We start from the raw sequence: 25,214 nt of genomic DNA on the forward strand, positions 1-25,214 counted from the left end.
ACAGACCCCTACGTGTTGTGGGCGGTGCGGCCGGTTACGTCACGAACCATTGTGTTACAAAATCCGGGTGTCGGCGGAAGGAGGGAAGGAGAAGGTTCTGGAACTTCGTTGCCAGGGTGGAGGAGGGGGGAGAGTCCAACTTTAATTTGTAAGTCGATTAAACCAAAGGTTTATAGCGCACGTACAGTTTTCTTGAAGTGTATATTCTAATAGGAAACGTGTGGTGTAACGCTCCGCGTTTTGGATTCCTTGGGAAAAGTGCCTGAATTATAAAGTGTGAGTATACTTGTTCCGTTCGCAGTTACAGTAGGTACATTTGAGATGACAGTGACATATATTCTTTGTATATGCTTAATTCTAAGTGTGAGTATTACATTTACAGTATTAATGACATTTTAATAAAATAATATTACAAATGGGCAGGGTGTATGGCTAGTGTCTTTATGGCCCTCTTCTAAAATGTTTAAATTTCTTCTATTCTTAGCGCAAGTGTTGTACATATTTTGAATTTTAATGTCCGTTTTAAACTCCTAGGTGTCTTTAAGCAAATCGGGTTAGAGAGAGCGGTCCGGGTGGGAGGTGGAGGTGGTGGGGTTGATGTTGTTGCGCAAGAGGGTTCTCGAAGGTTTTTCAAGGTAAATTAGTCCCCTCTCTCGCGTTGCGCGTTATGTCCAGGCGTGGAAAGCTGTTTCTTCCGGGCTCTAGAAATCTTAAATACAGTACGAGGTCACATATGTCACTGTCGCTTAGTAACTGCCCGACGGGTAGAATTCACCAGATTTCCATCGGCTGATGGGAGTCTAGACCCAGGTCGTCAGGAAACCCAGGGATGACGAACTACCTGCGGACAGTCCGAGTTGAATTGTGCTCTCACATGGTTATCCATGTACAGTAAACTTGTGGTTATCTGGAAGATTTGCTAATGCAAAGCAAAGAGCTCGTTATGTGCCTTGGAGAGGTTATGAAAATTGTTTCGCAACAGATTCCTCCCTGTTTGTTTGCATATGAAGTAAGGCTGTGTTCATTGTCTGCATGGTGGGCTTATTCTGCTCTTGTTAGTTTTTGTTTTCATGGTACAAACCTTCCTACCCTGCCTGCATGTATATAAAGATGAACAGGTGTGCAGAATCAACTGTAAATCCCACATCCAGTTTAGGAGACTATTTGATATCAGTGTTGATTAATTATTTAAATCGCTGCAGACTTTATTGTGCACGTTTTCTCCATACAGTGCATTGTCAGTATTATCAAATTGTATAACAGACCAGTAGCTAGGATTTGGATTGATGCACTAAATGTGGGCTTACATAGTTGAAAATCCCAGACTGCACATTTTTATAACACAGTGTGGAAATAATCATTTTTAAGGGCTGTATAAATCTACTGATATACATTTCTGATGCAGGAAATGTGCCACATTTTCCTCTTCTGCAGATCCTGCACAGTAAGGCAGCAATGGTGAAAGAAACCGGGTATTATGACGTGCTGGGTGTTAAACCCAATGCCAGTGCTGACGAGCTGAAAAAAGCCTACAGGAAGCTGGCGCTGAAGTATCACCCAGATAAGAACCCGAACGAAGGAGAGAAGGTGGGTGGATGTGATGTACAAACACTTTTCTTGAAGACTCTTAGAAAAGTGATGCTAGCTGTCCATCTGTCAGAAGATTCTTTGTCCCAGTCAGCTGTCCAAGACTGGTATTGGCAGCAAGCGCCTCCGTTTGCAGCCCATTTCAAGTGTGGGAGTGTCCCACAAACCTCCAGAAGATGTTAAAGCACTGCAGTGGAGTCTCCTCGTGTAATGTCAGGCTGTTTGCCCAACCTAATCTTGTATTTTCAGGACATGCAAGGTCAAGCTCATTAAAGATAATATTGTTTTGTTTAACTTTGAAGAAAGTATGGCTGCAAGTTGTTCCAAACAGCTGAATCTGAGATCAGATTGCTGTACCAAGGGGCCTAGGTTGAGAGTACACTTCTATTGCAGGGCCACTAGATGTCCTGATTTTGCCAGTGCAATAATCTGAACTTTAAGGATCTGAGGTAGTTAAGTCTGTTTTAAAAGGAGTCCAGTGTTCATCTGCCAGTCGGTGCAGTAAGAGTCCCTGGTATCTCAATATTTTACAGTACTGTTGTTCCATACTTATTGTGATTCTAGCTGCCATTTAGTTTACATAAGTAATTACACATCAAAATGTCAGGGCAAATGTCAATGAATGAGCAAACTGTTCCTTCTTTGTAGAAATACAAAGTAAAAACATTTGTATTGGTAGGCACAAAGTGATGTCGTCGCCATTTTTTTTTGTGTGCATCTGTACAGTTCAAACAGATTTCCCAGGCATATGAAGTTCTGTCAGATTCCAAAAAGAGAGAGCTGTATGACCGTGGAGGTGAACAGGCCATCAAAGAGGGAGGAATGGGCGGCGGTGGATTCGGCTCGCCAATGGACATCTTTGACATGTTCTTCGGGGGAGGCGGAAGAATGCACAGGGAGAGGAGAGGTACTTGTCTCGGGTTGCTGCTTGCCATGTAGTATGTAAGACTGAAGATCATATAAAGCTAATTATCACCTAAAGCCCTTTTACTTATTGCATACTTTCTTTGTACCTTCGGTCATGGGTGAAACAATGGTGCTCAGATGCTTAGTTGAAGTGAATTCTCAATGAATTTGTAAGGGTCAGGATTGCACTGTTGGGTTGCTAAAGCTAACTGTTCACCTTGACAGGGAAAAATGTGGTTCATCAGCTGACGGTTTCTTTGGAAGACCTCTATAACGGAGCCACAAGGAAGCTTGCTGTGCAGAAGAATGTCATCTGTGACAGATGTGAAGGTAGGCGCACGTTGGGCAGGCGCGGTGGGACGTGTGGGATTCTTGCATGGTGCAGACCAGCTGTTGGACTGGTGTGTCCCGCTCTGTGTTTCAGGACGCGGGGGCAGGAGAGGGGTAGTGGAGTGCTGCCCCATGTGCCGCGGGTCAGGCATGCAGGTGCGGCTCCACCAGATTGGGCCAGGGATGGTGCAGCAGATCTCCACGATATGTGTGGGCTGCCAAGGCCAGGGCCAGCGCATCAGCCAGAAAGACCGGTGCAAGGCCTGCAATGCAAGGAAGATCGTGCGGCAGAAGAAGATCCTGGAAGTGCACATCGACAAAGGTATGACTTTGAGTAGAAGCTTGAGGGTATCGAGTCTTCAGATTTTCACGATTACTGTGAATTTATAGTGTGATGCAGCTTGTACCCGAGAGTCATGTAACATGCACCTGAAGGCTTTCTTTGACTTCACAAACAACATAGGCTCATGAGTTGTTTACTCCTCTGAGCTAATCTTTTCTTCACTTTTATAGACACGGGTGCTAATTGTGTCTGTATTTTATCCTTTCCTTTATCCTGTATAATATAGTGCAACTTGCATTTAGGCGCGTCTTTTATTGCAAGGAAGGTGTGTTGAAAGTATGACATGGGAGAGCCTATGACCTTGTCAGCGTCCAATAGCAGACAGACCTACCTGCTGCCAGTGGATGGAAATGCTAGTAGAGCTGCTCCAGTTGTTCCCTAAGGTAAAGGTGAATTGTTCATCTATTTTGCAGATGGAGAACTTGGTTACACATTTTAGAAATGGCGGTTTCCCCACCCCGCCTGCCAGCCTCCGTTATGTTGGAGAGTAGTTAGATACAGCTTTCAGGGTTGCTTATCCAGCATAGCTAAGATGTGAAATTTGTGGCTGCATTCTACTAATATTAATATAAGTAAAGTGGATGCTTCAACAACTGACACCTCTGTAACTAGTCCTCTTGCATCACATTAGTGTTTTGGTGTTGAAAACGTTGGAATCTGCTTGAATGGGTGTAACAACCCTTCTAACCTATGTCCAAGTCTTAAACATTGTTTAAACATCTGCCACAATTTGTTGTGGCAGTAAGAAGTGTAACACTCAGACTAAGATTTAAACTCTTCAATTTTTATAGTTGAAGTGGGACCTAATGTCCCCTTTTATTAAGTAAATGTGTGCAAAAAATATTTTAGTATCACTAATCATAAAGCTTAGAAGTTTTGGGAAAGCTAGTAAAACAAATCCTTTTCCAATGAGTGCTCCCATTTTAATAGACCCAAGTACTCACTGGCCACAATGCTGGAAACCATCACTGAATGTTTTTTTGAGCAGCAATACCAGCTTGAATGTGCTATGGTATCCATTGCATGAGGTTCTGTAATGTATGCAATGTAGTTGTTTTGTGTTTTTTTTTTAGCAGGATTACCTTGGTGAAGCGTGTGATAATTCATAGCACTGAACTGCATCTTGGTAGTACTGAGATCTGAGGATTGTTTTGTATAGTAGTGGTGTTGGAAGTGTAACATTATTGTCTCTTCTTTTACCTTTAAGTAGTCTAGTATTTTGGCAATTGGGTGTCTTATCTTATCTAAGTAAATAAGCTTTATCTTAAATGGACATGTCCAACCTGTGAATTCTGATAGCCATAAAGGATGAGACATTAACTATTGTAAAATGAATTCCAAGGAAAGTGCCTTGTGTGTGGAATGTAGCAGCACAGAATCATACAATTTGAGCAGCTTGTGCAGAGCCTGGTGTAGTATAAACCAGATTTTGGTGGTTACTCTGTTCACTTGTCTCCACTGTAATCTGGAAAACAAAGCTTGCATTTAACACAATTGGTCATTAGACTTCAGTTTTAAAAAGCCAAAGGTATTTTTTCTCTGTATATTAAAAGCTTAAATGTTTTACTGTAGTGGTCTTAACAGTCACTTTTTTTGTTTGTAATTCATAGTGATAATTGATTATTGTGTGAGTAGTTGTACCTGCCAAATTTTGGACCAAGGCTGGGTAATCCTGGTTCTGTTGGGCTGGTATGCTTGCAGATTTTCTAGTTTCTTTAAAGCAGCAGTACCCGAAAAACTGAAAATATTGATAAAGCTTTGGTCCTGTTACTCCAGTTCTGATTGGAGCTGGAATGAAATCCTTCTGATGCACCAGCCTCCTCTAGGATCCACAATAACCCCCTCCTTATCTAAACTGTGCTAGTTGAATCTGACCATTGTCAGAAAGCTACTGGTGAGCACCCTGGTAAGGGTGGTAGCAACCCAGAGGATACCTGCTGGACCACTAGCATCACTCTGGTCTGGAATCAAACCTGTTATGCATTGGGTCCCAGTGTTAACCGACCAGTCAATCGGTCTTGGTCTCTTAACACCAGCTCCTTTGTGGAAATGAGCCTTGCAATTCTTTGGAGCTGGGTTGAGAAAAAGCGCACAGGATTCTGGCAAGTGTAGTGAACCTCGGTGCAGATCCGATCACTTCTGCTGTTCACGCTTGCAGTAAGGAGAGGAACACGATCTGCTATATTATTTGGGAATGGAGGCTCGGTTCTAGTTTTGTACTTGTTCTGTTGATTCACTGTTCCATACAGTCTTTCCAGGAGCCTTCTTGCCAATCAACCTGCAAAGTAGTCTTTAGCCCAGATTAACTAATAACGAGCTATTGTTGACAGGCATGAAGGATGGGCAGAAGATCACCTTCCATGGGGAGGGCGATCAAGAGCCGGGGTTGGAGCCAGGAGACATCATCATTGTCCTGGATCAGAAAGTGCACCCTGTATATACAAGGTAAATAGGTGACTGGAGGTGATTTGAATGTCATTCTCATCACTCATACTCTTGAATGTGCAATACTTTTGATGTCTGAGCACTTCATAAGGGACATCATTGAAGCTATCAAAATAACAAGCATGATTTGAGGTTCTTGTCTCTTCAGAGATGGTGAGCCTCCTTGACTTCCTTTATTTGCAGGAAGGATTTAGATTTTTGTCAAGTTCAATGATCTATGCATATGCCTGTGAAGAGATTGGGTCTTTTTAGCCATGATAAATGGGAGGAAAGAAGCATTTGAATCCATTGAAAACTGCCATCAGTTTCCAAACAAGTTGTAAAATATAGTATTGACCCCTATACCGTATATACACAGTTTTGAAATGATGGCCTGGTTTACATTTCAGGTGGACAATTGTGAACTTCCAGAATGGAACCTAGTTGCATCCTCTATCACAAAAACCTTAAACCTTTTAAAGGAACCTTGTTTGTGTGTTTTCCCTTTAGCTGGAGTGGGAAAACTGCAGGGTAACCTTATCGCAACTCATGTGAAAGATGCTGGTCTTTAAGCATGCTTTATGAGTGAGAAATATTTCTGTTTCCAGGCAAGGAGAAGACTTGATCATGAACCTTGAGATAAAGTTAGTAGAGGCACTCTGTGGTTTCCAAAAACCCATTAAAACCCTAGATGACAGAATTCTTCTACTAACCTCACATCCAGGTAAGTGCCAGTTGCTTCTGTTGGTCACACTTATCTGTGGCAGCAGAGTCCTCATTCCCACATATGCACTTTCTATGATTCCCAGACTGCTTCCTTAAGGTTCTTTTCTTGTGAAAGAGTTATGCAAAAAAACGATAATACTTTGGATTACGTCTTAATGACTGATTTGTTACAAACCATTGCTGACAGTGGTAAAAGATGAACTGAAGATCATGTTCCATGGGGGCCCAACGGTGTCAAGAACTTTAGAAAGCGTATCTAGATTTTCTAATCTAGAAAAAATAGATCCAGTTCCTTTTATGTAAGGAATAAGGAAGCATTCCAACCTTTTTAGTCAGGATTGCTGATGCCAGGGATTCCAATTTGATTCCCCCAAACACTGTCATTCCAGTTTGAACATGACAGTTGACTGCACATATTTAGCTAATATAAAATGTGATTCTGTTGATAGAATCTTCAATGCTTAGGTCACACCAGTAAATCGGCCTCAGAAGAAACCTGAAAAACTGAAGCAGTGTCCCAATATGCAATATCCAATGTTGTGCCCTTCATATGCATTTTCCCATTTAAGTCTGCAAGGGCTTGGGGTGTCCCATTTCTAAATTTGTATTCATGATCACCTTCTCTGAAGTCCGCATCAGAGCGGACATTATTAAAGGGAATTACCAACAATTCTATGTAGAATGGTGATGTTTCATTCTCTAGCACGTCAAAGTGGAGAGAAGTTGCCAGGGTGAATAAAATCCGATTGTTAGTAAAATTTTAACTTTTAAAACTCATCTTATGTAAAACATATCATTGGACTACTGTATGTATTTTAGGTACGAAGTTTTAACAAATGTTTATTCCATCACCTCATTTCAACTTTTGTTCATGGAATATTTAATAATACAAAGCTTTGAGGTATTGCTAAGTTGACCTTATTTAGTTTACTTTGAACATGTTATGTTCCTCATACTGTCATTTTTATACTGGGGCAGATGACATGAAATCCATTTAGTAGTTCTAAGCTTTGAATTAACAGTGGTATTGCCAAGGTTTCCTTAGTTTACTTCACCCATTTCGAGTTGAGCCTGCTCAGAATGATAGAACAGGGTGTGTCACTACTTTTGTGCAGTAATAGACAAGATGACATTTCGTCCTCCACTCGCAGTTTGATGGAATTAGTCTTTAAAAAAATAGCTGACATTCACTTAGCCACTGGAAAACAAGCCTCAACAACAGGTAACGTTTTGACCCCAAGTCATGTATCCCTCGTTGGGAGAAGTCATTGCATAACTTTTACTTAGGCAAGTAGCCAGCATTGGCTCCGAGTAAAGCAGTGTCCTGGACAGCCCAACAGTACGTTTGCTGCAGTGTGATGTCGATATGGTTTTTGTCAGTTTTTCTAACTCCTATGTCTGTAGCTGAGATGTAACCTCAGAGCCTTTGTTCTGTAACCAGTTGCAAGCTAGTTCAGATTGATTTTGTGATATTGTGTTTGTACCCATTTCTGAAAAGCCCTAAATTGGGTATGCTGCAAAATGTGATGAATGTAAACCGATTACCCATGTTTGCCAACTTCTTGCCCACAATCTGCAGGTGAGGTAATTAGACCTGGCGATCGCAAGTGCATTATGAATGAGGGAATGCCATTTCACCGCAGACCTTTTGAGAAGGGTCGTCTCATTGTTCTCTTCACGGTATGTGAAAATTTTAAACTTTGTTGCTGCCTGAGTCAATGTGGAAAAAATACAGAAAACTAGAGGTGCAAGAAATATGCAATACAGTCAAATGCTGACCTTTCAATTCTTGTTAGTATTGGACTTTGACACAGTTTATAGCTTAATTGGTAGCTATAGTGAATATAAACATCCATTTGTATGGATGTGGCGCTATCTGCATTAAACATACAAACTCCAGTGGTGCAGATCGCACCACTGTGTGCATTGGTTAGCATTTGATGGGGGTGACTTTTTTTCCCCAATTGTGCATCATCATCATCATCATGCACATCCCTTACAAAGCATCTTGTAATGCAAATTGCTTACTTTGCTCAAAACAGAGCAGCAAGAATGATCCCGGCTCTCAGGGGATTGGTATACTTCAATCTAGAAGAGATGTTTTGAGTAAAGTAAGATCCTAGGGGGTATAAATTAACTATTTCATTTTCTGTTGTGAACCATGGACATAAGGATCATAATTAAAAATTAAAGTGGTGAATTGGGGGGGGGGGGACAGGTCTTTATAGTAAACAGGCTTCCCAGGCACATCATTAATTGCAAAACTTAAGTCTCTTTTCTGAAATGAACTTTAACTGCTAAACTACCAAACAGGAAAGATGGGATAAAAATACACCTCATTGTCATGTTTTATGCAAGTCCTTATTTACTATACAAGTAATACCTTACAAACAAATGTCAAGAGAAATTTCAATATTAAAATGATTTGTATTGTGTTGTGCATATATACCACATTTTGAATCCAGTATGTGTTACTTTCTGGTGTTTTAAATTAGGTGAACTTTCCAGAAGAGAACTTTCTCCCACTGGACAAACTGACACAGCTGGAGAGATATTTACCTGAGAGGGAAGAGACTGATGACACCGAGAACATGGACGATCTCTATATCTATGCAGACCTGGAGGACTGTGATTTGTCACAAGAAAGGCCACACTTTGATGACGATGAATACCATTCCTCTGGAGGTGTGCAGTGCCAAACCTCTTGAGGCATACGTCAAGACCGCCATTGGAGAACTGGCTTAACCCTCCTGTCAGCTATACTTTATGGATGTTCAGTGAAGGACAAAATGAAACATAACATAATTGTCGCAGAAATGGCACGAATGTGTAACTTCTACCTTTTTTGTAAAGGAAAATAAGTCAGAGTTACCACATTTTTTAAGATTTTTTTTTTAAACTACATATGGTGGAAGTTGCACTGTATGATGTCCCATCAATTGCCATGGACATAAAAAATCAATTATTTTATTCATGTTAGGTCCCTGACCTTGGTTTCAAATGCCTGATGGGAATTTAGTCATATGTCTGAGTATTGCTGTAGGTTAAGCTAACAGGATGCATCATATTCTTTTTAAGTAACTTCTAAGATTGATACCCAAGACAAGGTACATGTTGGGGTAGACTACGAAATGCTGCAATAAGAATCTCCTGGCTGCTTATTTGGTAGGGAGAAGAATGGGGCCCCGTGTTCCATTAACTGGGGAAGGTAGGTAGAGCTGAAGCTGTACAATGGACTGTCCCTGCCTCTATGATTGTGTGCTTCAGGCAGAAAGCATTTCTTATAAGACATTCTTGTGTCATAAATCCATTTCATCTTGCAAGTGAGATCTAATGTGAGCCCGAGGTTATCGGTATAGTCCAAGGATAGTGGACATTGTTTTAGGTTTTTCAAGGTAACACTTTAGCAGGCATTTATTCTAAATATCACATTCTTGTTCCTTAAACCATTGGATGCATTTGGGTACTAAATCTAGTGCCAAATCTTTGTTCATGCAATAACACTTTTTATTTTAACCATATTGCAAAATGCCAGTCAGATGTGCATAAGTGTGAGAATTACATTTGTAAAACTAAGCTGGAAATGCTCTTTTTTGTACTAAGAATATAGATATCACAGTTAATCATTTAAGAGCTTTTCAGTTTTGCTCCCCTTGAGTAATATGTATGTCACACAAATTACTTATTTTAATTATGTACTTTTATTTCCATCTTTAGTCCAGATGTGGATGCCCTTGTCTTAAAGTAGATGTGTGGCAGGCTTCAGGGTCTGAGATTATGCTTAACTTCTTCAAGAATATGTGATAGAGTGCTTGGAAACAGGTCTTAATTTTTATTCTGTCCTTGTAAATTAGACTTGAGTGGTTTTAAATGTTATTTTTTCAAGTTTACACACTGTTCTCCATGAAATATGAATGGTGTAAGGTTAATGTCTCTTCTTTAAGCAATGGAGGTGCTGAATTGTGCTTTATCACTTCTAACAGGTCTTGATTTGTGGAGTACTGGAGTGGAAGTTGAACTTACAGTTCAAAAATGTTTTATCTTACCAGCTTGAATGGCCTTGTGAATTCTTACTTGATAAGTAAGAACTGTTTCTAAGCTCTGCTGTATCACAGAATTTGTCAGCTTTAGGTAGGACCGAGTATTTCATTGTTTGGATTTGTATATAATTCTAATTAAAATTAAGCACAGTTTATTCCATGTCTGGTCTTTTACAAAGTGAAAATATTAATGCCCATGTAAATTGGCTGACACTTCTGACATCTGTGGTAAAATAAGGCCACTCATTGCCTAATACACAGAGAAGGGATGGGGTGTATATAGTAATTCAATTTTTTGTGGACTATAGCTCATGGTGTACAAGTTGAACAGTTGATACTGTGAAAACTTATCTGGCATCTGACCCTCCAGTGTTCTTTTTTGACTACCACAGATCAAACTTCAATACAAATATTTCTTGATAGATACACATTTCAAAAGCTGTCCCTCATATTGCCATAAAGAACTGTTTACTGAGGTATCACAATTACTGTGTTAAGTGCAGAATGATGCACCTAGGGTTTCTAGGAACAACTCACCTGACCAGCTCTGTGAACAGAATATTTGGAGGACATAATCCACTGCTCTGAAGTTGTGGCTTAAGGAAGTCACCTTCAGCCCCTAATTCCTTTTCTAACTGTTGGTAGGCATCCATGGGCATTTCCCTGCTTTGCATTACTCAGATGAAATTGGAAGAGCTTTAATGACTGGTTTTAGCTTCTGCTGAAAATGCACTGATTAATATGCTATATTCCACTGCTGTTCCACAAATAAGCCACTTCCCCTAGAACTGCTCAAATAGCTTTTAAGTGCAAAAAAATACCAGAGCACCGTCTCAGCTTAATGTGTTACAGTAACTGGACAGTTCCACGTCCAGCAGGAAACCAAGTAGTGAGCTGGGGAAAGGGCATATTGAATAGGCATAGGAAAGGGTAAAAGAGGAATAGAGAAATAGTATCCTTCCCTTGAAATAGGAAGGATACTTGTTCAGACACAAAGATTTCAGACTCAGGTTATTTTGTCAAGTACCAGAAATTGAACATTCAACAAACATATGGTTATCTAATGTACATATTATCTGAAAGTACCTAAAACTGTACCAACGTAATTCCATGTTTTAAGTCACAATAGATAAGGCCTTACACAACTAAACTTTCTCACAGTCCTCATTAGAAAAACAAAACCATGGTTGACTGAAGTAATTCTCCACACTTCCTGCTGCTTTAAGAGCTTGAGCATTTGGCAATCAGAAAATTAATTCTGCCTCTTAAACAGCTCTTTAAACCTTAAATGTTCTATAGCATGTGTTCCGGAAATGTATACTAAAGTAAATCTGAAGTAATTAACACATCTATCAGCAATGTAGTTTGTGAGCAGGAGAAAAATAATCACATTCTGAAAGCATTAAAATACGTCTGGTCAGATTTTAATTGCATGACAATGTTGGTAATTTAAGTTAACTTTAAAGGCTTCACACATTACAACACTAAAGCAAGAATCAATAAAACTGAATTTCTGGAATGGGCAGAGAAATGAGTTACAGAGTTTAAGAAGCCACTGAGACATCCTGTCATTTTTATCTTGTAAAAAGTCATGCACTTCGGCTCATATATTACAACAAAAAGAGGAACATTACCCCATCAGTTTGCGAGAAATGGACACATGGGTTTGTAAAAAAAACATGAAAATCAAAGAGATTGTATGCATCCTTTGATATCTGTTATAAAATAGTCATGCATCTCCTATGTGGGAACAGAAGAACATCTAACCAGATCTTATCCTACAAAAACAGAAAAAGATGAAAATATAAAGCAGGGCCCCCCACCCGCCACTAGTCCGAGAAAGAGCCCAGCTAAGGTTTCCAGAGTTTCAGCAGCCCATCTTCACTGTATGTGCCAATAAGGTTCTGATGAGGGTGGTGCGCAATGCCAATGACATCCTTCTCGTGGACCTGCCAATACACACAGACTGAATGATGACCACTGCCTTGAGCACTACAGCATCTAAAAGACCATTTCTTTAGTTTTCACAAGCCTTACCATTTTTACTTCACTACAACGTTCACCATATGTCAAACAAATGATAATGCCAAATTCTTTTGGCACCACCAGAAAGGCTGAAGTTGGTTTTCGAGCAGTAATTAAATGAACTCAGATTGGAACTGCGGTGGTACTTTCCCAATAGTCACATTTCAGTATCACGTATAGAACATTTAAAACATTAAGCGCTGAGCTCAACACCAATCATATGAAGTTAAACTGTACTTATTAGGGCTAAGCAGAACTGTAGCTGGAGTGACTGCTCTATGCTGTGCTGATGAGGTCTCTTTTATCCTCTGGCTTCCAAGTATACTGCAGTGCAGCTGATGTCAACACAGACAGCATCTTCCGCGTGACGCAGGCGGCAGAGGGGGGGCGCTTACCGTCAGAGTTCTCTCCAGCTTCCCAGTGACAGTGCTGAAGCAGTACAGCACGAAGTCCTCTCCCACACAGTAGATCCACTCTCCACGAGGCGACAGCGTGCAGCACACAAAGTCACCACCTTCCCTCTTACCAGAGCTGAAGCTCCTTACAATCTGGGAGAAAGGAACAGCCCACGTCACTGGAAAATGCCTTGCCGAGACGCTACAAGTGACCATGCTTTACATCGTTTCGCGTTTAAGTTGTTTATGAATCGACGAGCTTCAATTCCCACTCTTGTGTAGTTTTTCAAGGTACCAAAAGCAGGCATGGTTGGTGGTGTGTGCATTATTTTGGCCAGGAAATGAAAAAAATTGCAAAGAGCACAATCTCACTTAATAAAATGTTTTTCTTGTAGAGAAAGCCGTTAACACTTGGGTTACATTATGGATCAGTACACCCTAACATTAAGTTAGAGTTCTTACCCCCACGCAGTAAGTCGCTGATCTAACCAAAGAATCAAGGTTTGATCGCTAACATTATGAATGGATGAACAAATCTGCAATGAAGCAGCAAAATGGGTGTTTTCAATGAGACAGCTATTCTAAGGCAGCTGGTGATGCCATCTACTTCAGTTTTTTTAAGGGTTACAAGTACATTAATTGTATATACCCACGTCTGAAGTTAGTTGGGAACATACCTCAAGACTAATTACTCCTTACGGATATTAATTCTCCAAAACCATTTCCCCTTAGGTTGCATTATTTAGGAATGTAACCTGGACTTACAACAGGGCCCTCTGCACTGTATGTGGTTACAAGTGGAACACACACCCATCATAATTAAAAGACCTGTAACTTTAAGTCACATTAGCAAAACTTGCACTCTTACAGTCCAGAACCCTCCATGTTGTTCTTATAGGGAACAATTTCCCTTCATACATCGTTTCGCTATCCATCGCAACATTTAACAGGGACCACCTGTAATATGTAGGGAGTTTATCACATAAGACACTAATTACCCAACTCATTCTGTCAGTATCTGAAAGTTACTCATTTCCCTCTACTCCTGCTGTCCCACCCCAGTATTGGAATAACCCTGTTCCATGTCTGCCCATGAGACATACAGTATGCCTCTGTGTGAAATTCATAAATCAAAAAGGACCATATTCATCAATTTGTAAAACAAGACCAGCAGCTATGAAATTAAATATAATAATTTTAAGGAAGGAATTTGAAGTTTCCTTCTACTTTTCTCCTGGATATTGTGATGTCTCACCTGGCCCTGCATGTTCATGATGACCACTGTGTTGGACCTGTTGCACACCACAAAGTGTTCAGGGTTCTTTGGCAGCAAGATGACGTTGTTAACAGTGATGTCAGTGCCAGCTGTAGTGCCCAGTGACTTGAAAGTATTGACACACTCTGTGGTCTTCATGTTCCAGACCTGAGGATGAGAACTAATGTTAGAAATAGGCTGACAATGCTCAGCAAAAAAGAACTGGATTTCACTCAGTTTCTGAAATGATATCCTCTGTCATCTATCCCAAAGTTCTGCCTGCTCTTGCGTATAGGGAAACTCGGGGTAAGAATTCCTGCTAAAATATAGCAATAATATACCAAGTCTGGAAGCAAAATTAACTGGACATTCTCTACAGCCTGAACACATTAAAAGCTATTTTTAAAACAATCATTTTATTGTTCTTATGAGCATTTTGGAGGTCTTATACAAGAAAAGCATTAGTTACAGCAAATTATTTTAATGTACTTCTTGTAATGAAATTGAACCGTAAGAAAGGCGATTCGCCCTCACATCAGTATTGAATGAGCAGGAGAAAGTTTACAGTGGCCCTGCAAAAACATTCACCTAAGTTTCCACATTTTTTGCTGTTTGAGCTTACATCAAACAGGAAAGGCAGGCAGGAAGAAAGTAGAGATGCTCCTGTGAAGCCAGCGACTCCTGACCGATATGCAGAGTCTGAGAGATCTGCCATGTCTGAGATGGGAGTCACTGCTCGTTGACAGAAAAGCTCTTGGAGCTTAGCCCATCATGACACACGCTTTGCAAACCACCTTTAACCTTCAAATCAACCTCAACTTAATGCATGCGATTATATACCAACTAAAGAACAAAAGAGATGTATAGTTTCAGCATTTCACTGAAGGGTAATAAGGGTCTAGCTCTTCAAACTCTAGACTATACCTGGTCTAAAGATCCCCCCCGGAACACAGCCCTTACTTTGCCCCAGGGAAATGACAAACTACTAGTGACTCTACCTTAACTGTGCCATCAGAAGAAGCGCTGATTATGTAATGCCCATCCTGTGTGAAAGTGGCTTCGTTCACGAATGACGAATGACCACGGAACTCCTTCAGGGTCTTGCCAGACTTCAGCCCATGGACTCTGAAAAACACACATTGCATGCCATTTTTTTTTTTTTAAAAGCTTCGACCTTCACAAAAGCAGCATCTCAAGCTCAACGCGAAACTAAAAAACTAATGCTTTTTTGAGCTCCGAGGTCTACAAACAAAAGGTTTAGTTTGGGATAAGTCAAGATGCTCATTTTTGTTAATACTAATTTTTAAGAAGCAGATACAGTCATATTTCATTTCGTAAGATCTTGTAAGAATATACAGCGAAACATGAACCAGAGGACTCAAGTGGAATCTATAAGAAATCAGGCATGTGTGTGCAAGTTCATAAAACATTCACTACTAGGCTCCTACTGTCAAGATGACTTTATGAGAAGAAAAACGGAAATGTTATGTTCAGGAGAATAGAATATGCAAAACATGTATTGGTAGAGGGGTAGAAACAGCTGTGGTTATACCTGATGGTCTGATCAAAAGAGGCACTGAGGAGCTGGCTGCTGTCTTTACAGAAGCTCAGACAAGTGACTCCTTTGCTGTGAGCCCTCTCAAACCTCCTCAGACACTGGCCGCTCTGGATCTTCCACACCTGAGATTCAGGAGGAAACGGAGTTGGAGGAATCATCTTTACTGAAACAGGTGATCAATTCAAGAAGAACTGCACGTCCATCTCTGAAAATGCTGATTACAGAGTCAAGATCAAGATGACAAAGCTTGCAAAAAACATTCTGATCAGAATCTTTAGAATAGCTTTATCTCATCTCATCTTTGACAGTTCTTGCACTTGCAGCTACCTTTAATTGACTGCACATTTCCTGCATTGGCAACATTACTGTGGTATTAGGTTTAAATTATAATAAAATATAAAATACACAATACATTATGACGTGAAGCCATTGGCACCCCTAATTATTTTAATATAGAGCCACATTTATTCACACATTTCACTGGTCACTGCAGCTATAACACACTTATGAGCTGTTATAAAGGCATAAAAGTACTTAGGAGACTCAAGAAACATACTACCTTCAATCTGACCCACTAGTATTTGGTAAAGAACTTGCCAAATCAGATTACCTTTTTGAATGGATTCTTTTATATAAACTAGGTCAATCAATTTAAGCGAAAAAACAAACAATAAACAGTGACCCACAGAGAGTATTCATTTATACAGCAAGTCATTAAGTGGAAAAATCTGAGCAAGGTACTTCAGTCAAGAATTCAAAAACAGTGTCCCACTCAGGATTGAACCCACAAACCTCTAGGCTGAAGTCCAGAGCACTAACCACTAATCCTCACATTGGACGCAGAATAAACACCCATTAATGGGACGATTTCAAAACCTTATGTAGCACTAAATACAAAGGTTACCTGTACAGGTTTGATACACAATTCCCAAATTCTTTTGTACGCTGGTCAGTGTTAAAAACTGACAACATACAATCACAGGCTCAGAACATATTCAGAAGGATTACAAGTTTGGTTGAAATTGTCATTATACATGAGGCTCCAAATCTCTAAACACAATACACTACATGCAGCTTAGAGTTCGTATGACTGGGGAAAAGAAAATTCTCAGCGTCACCTTTATCCTTCCATCCTGGGAGCCTGTGGCCAACATCTCGGTGTCCCGGCTGAAACACATACACAACACAGCGTCGTCCATCATCATGAAGTTGTCCTGGGCCTGGTACTTCAGATCCTAAAGAAAAGATGAGAAATGTCCCTTGATACCACACCGTTACTTAGCTACTAAACTACCAAACGAGTAAGATGGGGAATAGGTCTCCTCTCGTCTGCAACAGATCTTATCTACTAGAACAGGGCAGAGATTAGGAACAAGGCTTCAGTACTGCACACTGACACAGCTACTCTCTTGCTTGATTTAAGAACAGCAACAATTCACTATATGACACCTCTGTGTGCATTCCTGAAAGTGTTTCACTGCTTATGAAAGTATAGGATACTACTGAGGACTTAAAGTCATAGTTTTGGGTTTAGCCTACATTTACGTTTTACCAGGACTGATTTCAAAATCTCAAGAAGCCACGTAACTTTGAATTCCAGCGAGATTAACATAAGATCTAAAAACCTTTTATGCAGCTTGGCTAACATCAACCTACCTTTCGGATTTTGCCAGTAGTGAAATTCCACACCTCAATGAATCCATCCACTGAACCAGTGACCAGATACTGCCCGTCTGGAGAGAAGCGTGCACATTCAACATGGGACTTCTGTCCAAACTGTTACAGATAAAATAAAAACAAGCATTTCTTGGTTTGTGGTTAATTGGTTCATTCTATTTTCCAGGACTCGGACTAAAATGCTTTTGTGAATAGTTATGGAGATTGGACTGGCAGTCAGCCAAGAAAGATTACAAAAAGACAGTGAAAACAGATGGAAGAAACTATACGTTACATCAAAGTATATGTATATACAACACTGCCTGCATAATGTATACACTTATAATAATGATTACAATTCCTGAAAAACATGCTAAAATTAGCACGTGCCACAGTATATTACAATTGCATTGTAACGCTACAAAACAATGTCATAATGGATGCCGTTATGAATAAGGGTAAGGAAAAAAAACGAGTGTGACAGCACTTGATTTTGTTTTTCTTCAGTACAGTTTGATAAAAGACTCACAAAAAGGTGGCAAACATAATAATGCAGATATGCACCACAAAATACACCACACACAGACGTTGTAGCTATGTACAGATATTTCCAATGCTGTGAAACACAGAATTCTCCCTGTAACTGATAAAAACCATGAAGACAAGAAGGGAACCTGTGTCCCAATTAACATGGATCCTAATCAGGACTAAACCCGAGTCCAGTACTGTTTCAGGGCTCCAGTTACACAGTCTGTGGAACAAAGGTCCTCTCTCTCCTTCAGTCTTACTCTATGACTCTTCCTCACTCTGTCCTTTGCTCTTTCCCCTTAGTTCCCTCCGTATGTTTGATGTCCTATTGCTGACTTGAAACTGTCTTAATGACCTCAATGACAATGGCTCTGGTCACTATTTAATATTTATGTTCTAAGAGAGCTAACAGAACTTATAAAGAATTAGTTTGGCCTGAATGATCAATTATTACCTGTTTTTATACCCTTTGAATCTTTGGCCATATTTACTAGCTCCGAAACAAAGGAGAACTATGTGAACCCTTAAAAAAATTCCCATTATTCTAAAGGTACAGCCTCAGTCTTGTTCAGCACTGCCTTATGTGAGTATCTGCAATTACATGCGTGTTGTGTGGAAGACCGCCTGCTGTGTGTTTGCAATGCTACCCTTTCAGTACTAGCTGAAAAGTGTTCTAGTGATATACAAATAATAATAATAATAATAATAATAATAATAATAATAATAAACTTTATTTTATAGAGCGCCTTTAAAGGTGGCTTCTCTAAGCGCTTTACAGGATGACAATAACAAAAAATAAGAAGAATACAACAATAAATAAGAAGAATTCACAAGATAAGACACAATTACAATTACAACAATAACAACAGAGGAGACCGTGGAAGGTGGTACTAAGAAGAGCAGAGGGGTGAAGAATGGAACCAGTTAAGTAAAGGCTCTTCTAAAGAAGAAGGTTTTGAGTCTGGAACTGAAGGAGTTTAGAGAAGGTGACTCTCTGATATCCTTGGGGAGAGAGTTCCAGAACTTGAGGGCATAACAGGAGAAGGCCCTGTCACCCATACAATGTAGACGGGCTTGGGGGAAAGTAAGGAGGGCAGAATTTGAAGAGCGGAGGTTGCGAGGTGGGGAGTAGGGCGATAATAGTTCAGACAGGTATTGAGGTGCCAAGCCATGTAGAGGCTTATAGGTGAGCATGAGGATTTTAAAGTCTACGCGGAATTTGACTGGAAGCCAGTACAAGGACTCCAGGATAGAAGTAATGTGAACACTTGCACTAGACCTGGTCAGGATTCTGGCTGCTGAATTTTGGACATACTGCAGTTTGTTCAGAGTAGATTTAGATACCCCAGCGAGTAAAGCATTGCAGTAGTCAATTCGAGAGAAAACAAATATGTTGATCAGCTTTTCAGCCACAGTTAATGATAGCATAGGCAGTAGTCTTGCGATATTTCCAAGGTGAAAAAAAGATGTTTTGACAGTATGCTGCACATGTGGGTCAAATGTTAAGCCAGAATCGAATATAACCCCAAGGTTTTTCAATTTTGATTGAAGCTCAAGTACAGAGCCATCTACAGATAGGGTTACAGGACTGGCTTTACGAAGTTGATGGGGGGTACCAATAAGCATGACTTCAGTCTTGTCGCAGTTAAGATGAAGGAAGTTTTGAGTCATCCAAATTTTTATGTCAGAGATGCAATTAGATAGAATAGAGACAGCCACATCAGTGTCAGGTTTGGTATGGATATATATTTGAGTATCGTCAGTGTAAAAATGAAAGCTGAGGCTATGTGATCTTAAAAGCTGACCAAGTGGGAACATGTAAATGCTGAAGAGCAAGGGGCCCAGTATTGAGCCCTGGGGGACACCAAGTGCCGGGGCTACAAAAAAAGCACCATACAATCACCTTGCAAAAGAACAGTTTCATTATTAAGCTACTGTATAGTGCAATAATAAAGTGTAATTTTGTATTGCAGGGCTGTAATAATAATTGTTGTGCATGTGCACCGCAGAAGAGTGCATTCCATCTTGCATGAATTTCAGCTTTTTAAAGGCTATAGGAGAATTTTACCTTTACTGAAGTTGGGGAGTACCTATAATTTGGCCAGAAATGAGCCACCCCCAATGACCGCGGCAAGACGAAACGCAGCGGAGCTACCGAGCATACCTTGATGTGCCTGCTGAGCTGCGTGGGAAACTTCTCCTCCTCCACGTCCTTCACTGCGGCTTTGCCTCTGAACAAGTCGATGGTCATGCCTGGGGGCAGCAAGCCCTGGTGTTGCTGCCACTTCAGAGACTGTGAGTGAAAGGGTTTCACCAACAAAGATTCAAGGATCAGTCATGCTCACGTTTTCCTGGAGCTTTTTAAGGATGGTTTTAGGAAGGCTTTGCACCACTAGGATTTAAAATCCTGCCAATTTAAGACTGAAGAAAAAAATTAAATATTGACAAAATCTCACAACATAAAGGTGCTAACGTGCCATAAATAAGCAGCCATATCACCCCGCAACTCACAACTGGCATCCCACTGAAGCTAAGCAGGTGTGAGCCTGGTCAGTACCTGGATGGGAGACCTCCTGGGAAAAACTAAGGTTGCTGCTGGAAGAGGTGTTAGTGGGGCCAGCAGGGGGCGCTCGCCCTGCAGTCCGTGTGGGTCCTAATGCCCCAGTATAGTGACGGGGACACTATACTGTTCGGATGAGACGTAAAACCGAGGTCCTGACTCTCTGTGGTCATTAAAAATCCCAGGGTGTTTCTCGAAAAGAGTAGGGGTGTAACCCCGGCGTCCTGGCCAAATTTCCCATTGGTCCTTACCAATCATGGCCTCCTAATAATTACCATCTATGAATTGGCTACATTACTCTGCTCTCCTCCCCACCGATAGCTGATGTGTGGTGAGCGTTTTGGTAAGGTGGATGCTACACATTGGTGGTGGTGGAGGGGAGTCCCCATTACCTGTAAAGCGCTTTGAGTGGAGTGTCCAGAAAAGCGCTATATAAGTGTAAGCAATTATTATTATTATTATTATTATTATTATTATAAATCATCCAAATACCTGAAACACAGCATGGAACCCTTACGCATTTAGGCCTACTATTTTTAAGACCAGAGAATAAACTATTTCCATCAGTTAGATAGGATTTAGCACTTAACAATCCAGCCAGCCTGCTAAGCTAAGACAGGTGTGCTCCTCCTTTGCCTTGGAACAGTAGGTTCTACTTCACTTCCGTTGAAAAGGCCAAGCTAATATGATCGGAAAAAAAATCAACAGGCACAGAGCGGCTGCCGTTATGAACATATCCCCCCACCTCCCTGATACTACATCACAGTGGGCTAATCTGTGTAAGAGTTGACAGATCCTAATGAGCTCAGAGGAGTCGCTGCATCAGAGACCACACTCACCTGTGCCAGCAAAGCCATGAGACGAGAGGGAGGGACCACGCTGACCTCACCGGCCAGCGCCTGGGCAATAGCCACTCGCCGCTTCTCCTTGCTGCTGCCGTCGGGGTAGGCCTGAGCGGACGGAGGCAGAGTGAGACAGTCTGATCGGCCGTTTACCTCACAAGGATGTGTTCCTCAAGACACACCAACAGCTTGAATCTCGCAAAATCTGTTCACCCTGGCTCCAAACATGAACCTTGCCTGGCGACGTTCAGGCCAAGAATTCTCACTTTGCCCCGTTCAGAGTCAGCTGGCGGGCTGGGTTCTCTTTGAAAAGGCTGGGCCCACGGCGGCCTGCGCGTATTTCAGCACTTGCTGTTACCGACGACCGCAGGGTCAAATTCAGGATTGATTTCCACTTCCCCGAGAGCAACCCCAGCTCCTCACCTCTCGAGGGTCGAAGTAGGACCTCGCCAGCAGGTTCTCCAGGTGGATGTACCGCTCTGGCTGAGTCTGCTTCAGCATGATCATGGGGTCCGTTTGCCTCAGCAGGGATCTGGCCGCTCCCAGCTCTCGCAGCTCGATGAGCTCCAACACCACCTGTTAGCGGCAAGACCCAGGGTTGGAAGAGGTTCATCTAGAGGTTAACTTGCCACACACTACCTGCCGGTGTTATTGGACTGTATTGGCTTTAGAAAGTTTTAAAAGGTTTCACAGTTGTGAGTGCAAACTGTGCGTCATGAAAAACTCATAACATTCTGCTATTCATATACTCAGGATAAGGAACGAAAGTCCATTCTTCCAAGCATACAAGCAACCTGGGTACAGGACAGAAAGGCACCACAGCCCCTCATGACAGGGCAGGGTAATGAGGTGGGCTCCTGGCTCACTCCCACACAGAGACCAAGATAAGGGAGGAGGGACTTAATTAGCATCAAACACTTCAAAATTCACGCAATTTTCACACAGAACAATTCCCCATAAAAAAAATACCTCCAATATCACACACATGCCTTGTATGAATATAAGTAGAATTTTTTACTTGCTTTGTCTTCTTTGATCCGGTTCAGGTGTGAATGTGAATACTGTGTTTGTACCGTCAGCGTTACAGATCTCCTCTTATTTCAGGAGTGGGGACTGCCCTTTTTAAATGTGTCGAGTGTTTAGGGGCAGAGTAGTTGGGAATCAGACAGCTGAAGAACTACTCTTTGTGAGACGAAGTAGTTTCTAACAGCATTTCTAGAGTGACGGGTTCAATGATGTTAAGAAGGTGTCTCTGTTTTGTTTTTCCTCACACAGGCCTGTTTCCCATCTTGCTCTTTTTGGATGTCTTTATAGTTAATAGTTAATGGTAAACTTGACTGAAAAATAAAACAACATAAGAAAACATGTAAACAAAAGAAATTAAGAAATACATCAACCTGCAAAAACGTACCTGCTCATAGAGATCAATAAGTGTCTTGTCTGGCAGCTTAAGAGACTGAATGGCCTGTAAAACAGTGTCCCAGTGACCACTGTTTATGTCAGCCACAAAGCTCTCAATGCTGTCCACTGTATTGAGTGACACCGTGGTCTCCTCTTGCAGTGTGGCCAGGGTCCGGTGAAGATTGTTCTCCTTCAGATACTGCATTATCAGGCGGATCACGCTGAAAAGCCATTCAACGCCCAGTTAATGAAAACACTAATAGAACAATTAACACTAATCAAAAAATTATATTGTAACGACAACTTCACAATTGTCTTTTCTTTTTGCCCGAAATTGGCAATACTAAGGCAAAATTATATGAATGAACCAAGCCACCCTTTAAACTCAAACACGAACAATTTCAAACACAACTGTTCTTTGCAAACCACTAGGAAATAATATTATTATTATTATATACTTATATATTATTATTATTATATACTTATATAGCACTTTTCTGGACACTCCACTCAAAGCGCTTTACAGGTAATGGGGACTCCCCTCCACCACCATCAATGTACAGCATCCACCATAGTGCGCCCAAATGCTCACCACACATCAGCTATCAGTGGGGAGGAGAGCAGAGTAATGAAGCCAATTCATAGAGGGGGATTGTTAGGAGGCCATGATTGATAAAGGCCGATGGGAAATTTGGCCAGGACGCAGGAGTACACCCCTACTCTTTTCGAGGAACGCCCTGGGATTTTTAGTGACCACAGAGAGTCAGGATCTCGGTTTTACATCTCATCCGAAGGACGGCGCCTGTTTACAGTATAGTGTCCCCGTCACTGCACTGGGGCATTAGGACCCACATGAGCCACAGGGTGAGTGCCCCCTGCTGGCCCCACTAACACCTCCTCCAGCAGCAACCTTAGTTTTTCCCAGGAGGTCTCCCATCCAGGTACAGACCAGGCTCACGCCTGCTTAGCTTCAGTGGGCTGCCAGTTGTGAGTGCAGGGTGATATGACTGCTGGTAAGGAAAGGCTCTAGCAATAGGTTAAGTCCAACCGCACAGGTGAAAGTACACTTGGCTCTTTCAAGTCTTAACCCTTATGGTATCTTAACTCTATAAATTGATACATTGTCTGGATCCATATTGCTATTGTTTTAATAAGGCAGAAAGGGGGAATGAGGTTACACATCTGGAATTTAAATGCTAAAATCTAATTTAAATGGAAGACTCGAAATGCAAAGCACTTTCATAGGACTCCATTATCATAAAGGAGAGGTACTACTTAAAGAGTATTACTGACGAAAAAATAAGAATACCAGACTTATTGAAACATTTCGTTTAAGTTGGAACCCATGCTTTGTGAGAAATTGTATGGCAATAGTTAAGGTTTTGTTTTTTTTGCCTCGCTTCTTAATTATTTTTTCGTTCAAAATACGCAGCCTATTCAGACAACACATAAGGAGCTTTTACAAATACAGAAATGAAAAGTACCCTTAGAATTCCTAGCAGTTACAATTCGCAAGTTACAAACATGTATAAATACTTGCACAGGATTTCGCTGTCATTCCTGATGTGAGTACATACTTATACGATGTGCTGAAAGAACTACACATCGACTAATTAAAATATCATACCGTTAAGAGTGTTTTTGTTTGTAACAAGCTGTTTTTGCAGTTAACCATCAAATAGACAACATTTTAGCTGCTATCATGGAGGTCGGAGTTCAACAAGCAAAGGAAATCCACCTACAATAAGCACACGTTTTGTGACTGTAAAGTTACACCCATAGATGCACTAGTACGTTAATGCGCGCCGTTGCATTTCGCCTTTGGATTAACACTACAAATTAGGCAACAAGAACGAACCTTAAGTGTGATTATACACTTTTCAATCAAAGATTAAGGCATTAAAACAAACTGCCAGCAATGCAGTATCCTCTGAAGCACCGGTCTAGCTAGGCCTAAAAACCTTACTGCAAACACTGTAACGATTACCGTGTAAACACATTTTTAAACTTAAAATCACAATGCCTTAATTTCCCCCCCAAAAAACAGGTCAGATTTTAAGTAACTTACTCCGCCGATTCCACCTCCAGGGACATGATTCAGACCCAAAAACACAAAACAATACACCAGAAACTCCAGCACAATCCTCCACAGGCATTAACTATCGTACACCCACCCCTGTCACGTGACTACTACAGGACAAGCATACAACCGTCACATGATCGCCTCTAGGCCAATAGTGTTATTTCCGTAGACCGTTTGGTTTGTTCTAGATAAAGCGTAAAAATGTACGTTTTTACTTGTGTTGCAAGTTTAATAGAACATTGAAAAGTCTTGTTCTATTTTATGAGATTATTAATTCACCATCGTATTTATAAATATGGGTAGTTGTTTCTTAATCAGCTGTAAAGGTAACGTGATGCAAATGTTTATATAAAAATAAGCAACATTTCGTCCTCGTGCATTTGGTATGATTGGAGTGGTAAATCCTGTACCTGGGTTAAAGCGTGGGTTATAATCACGCTTTAAAATTGACCAGCACAAGTTTCCTTTAATTTACTCCTGCTTTGACTTAAATTGTCTGCAACACCGATACGACAGGTTTAAAATAAAAATCCCGTTCCACTTTGGGAGTTATTT

General features: G+C 41.0%; 2 protein-coding genes across 5 annotated transcripts; one reads left to right on the plus strand and one right to left on the minus strand.

Annotated features, from left to right (window-relative positions):
• Window positions 1–64: 64 nt before the first annotated feature.
• Window positions 65–10,511, plus strand: dnaja1 (DnaJ heat shock protein family (Hsp40) member A1). Of its 4 annotated transcripts, XM_015345068.2 has the most exons (10): window positions 88–276; window positions 535–635; window positions 1,435–1,587; window positions 2,314–2,494; window positions 2,719–2,823; window positions 2,918–3,145; window positions 5,497–5,611; window positions 6,199–6,314; window positions 7,896–7,996; window positions 8,812–10,511. In XM_015345068.2, exons 3-10 carry the CDS (start codon window positions 1,456–1,458, stop codon window positions 9,022–9,024), a joined length of 1,191 nt encoding a protein of 396 aa, XP_015200554.1. In that variant the 5' UTR covers window positions 88–276; window positions 535–635; window positions 1,435–1,455; the 3' UTR covers window positions 9,025–10,511. The 4 variants fall into 4 exon arrangements, with proteins under 4 accessions (XP_015200556.1, XP_015200554.1, XP_015200553.1 ...); XM_015345070.2 differs by lacking the exon at window positions 535–635 and having other exon boundaries at window positions 65–148; XM_015345067.2 differs by lacking the exon at window positions 535–635.
• A 1,253-nt stretch (window positions 10,512–11,764) lies between these two features.
• On the minus strand, window positions 11,765–24,766 carry LOC102694930 (SMU1 DNA replication regulator and spliceosomal factor). The gene is made up of 12 exons (XM_069189450.1): window positions 24,645–24,766; window positions 22,587–22,797; window positions 21,599–21,751; window positions 21,173–21,283; window positions 19,938–20,066; window positions 17,246–17,365; window positions 16,708–16,824; window positions 15,584–15,711; window positions 15,030–15,156; window positions 14,032–14,199; window positions 12,777–12,929; window positions 11,765–12,305 (listed from the first exon to the last, which is right to left on the minus strand). Exons 1-12 carry the CDS (start codon window positions 24,668–24,670, stop codon window positions 12,207–12,209), a joined length of 1,542 nt encoding a protein of 513 aa, XP_069045551.1. The 5' UTR covers window positions 24,671–24,766; the 3' UTR covers window positions 11,765–12,206.
• Window positions 24,767–25,214: the final 448 nt, after the last annotated feature.

This window comes from Lepisosteus oculatus, chromosome 1, assembly GCF_040954835.1.
Source record: "Lepisosteus oculatus isolate fLepOcu1 chromosome 1, fLepOcu1.hap2, whole genome shotgun sequence".
Taxonomy (NCBI): Eukaryota; Metazoa; Chordata; class Actinopteri; order Semionotiformes; family Lepisosteidae; genus Lepisosteus; species Lepisosteus oculatus.

What these genes read in the sequence shown, in the direction of transcription:
- dnaja1 (XM_006629741.3), top strand. Translation starts at nt 923, where the DNA reads ATGCAAAGCAAAGAGCTCGTTATGTGCCTTGGAGAGGTTATGAAAATT. An exon ending in GGAAGTGCACATCGACAAAG is followed by an intron (nt 3,146 to 5,496) that starts GTATGACTTTGA and finishes TATTGTTGACAG; the next exon opens with GCATGAAGGATGGGCAGAAG. An exon ending in TCTACTAACCTCACATCCAG is followed by an intron (nt 6,315 to 7,895) that starts GTAAGTGCCAGT and finishes CACAATCTGCAG; the next exon opens with GTGAGGTAATTAGACCTGGC.
- LOC102694930 (XM_069189450.1), bottom strand. Translation starts at nt 24,670, where the DNA reads ATGTCCCTGGAGGTGGAATCGGCGGA. An exon ending in CTTCTGATGGCACAGTTAAG is followed by an intron (nt 14,200 to 15,029) that starts GTAGAGTCACTA and finishes TCTCATCCTCAG; the next exon opens with GTCTGGAACATGAAGACCAC. An exon ending in AGCTGGAGAGAACTCTGACG is followed by an intron (nt 12,306 to 12,776) that starts GTAAGCGCCCCC and finishes GTGTATTGGCAG; the next exon opens with GTCCACGAGAAGGATGTCAT.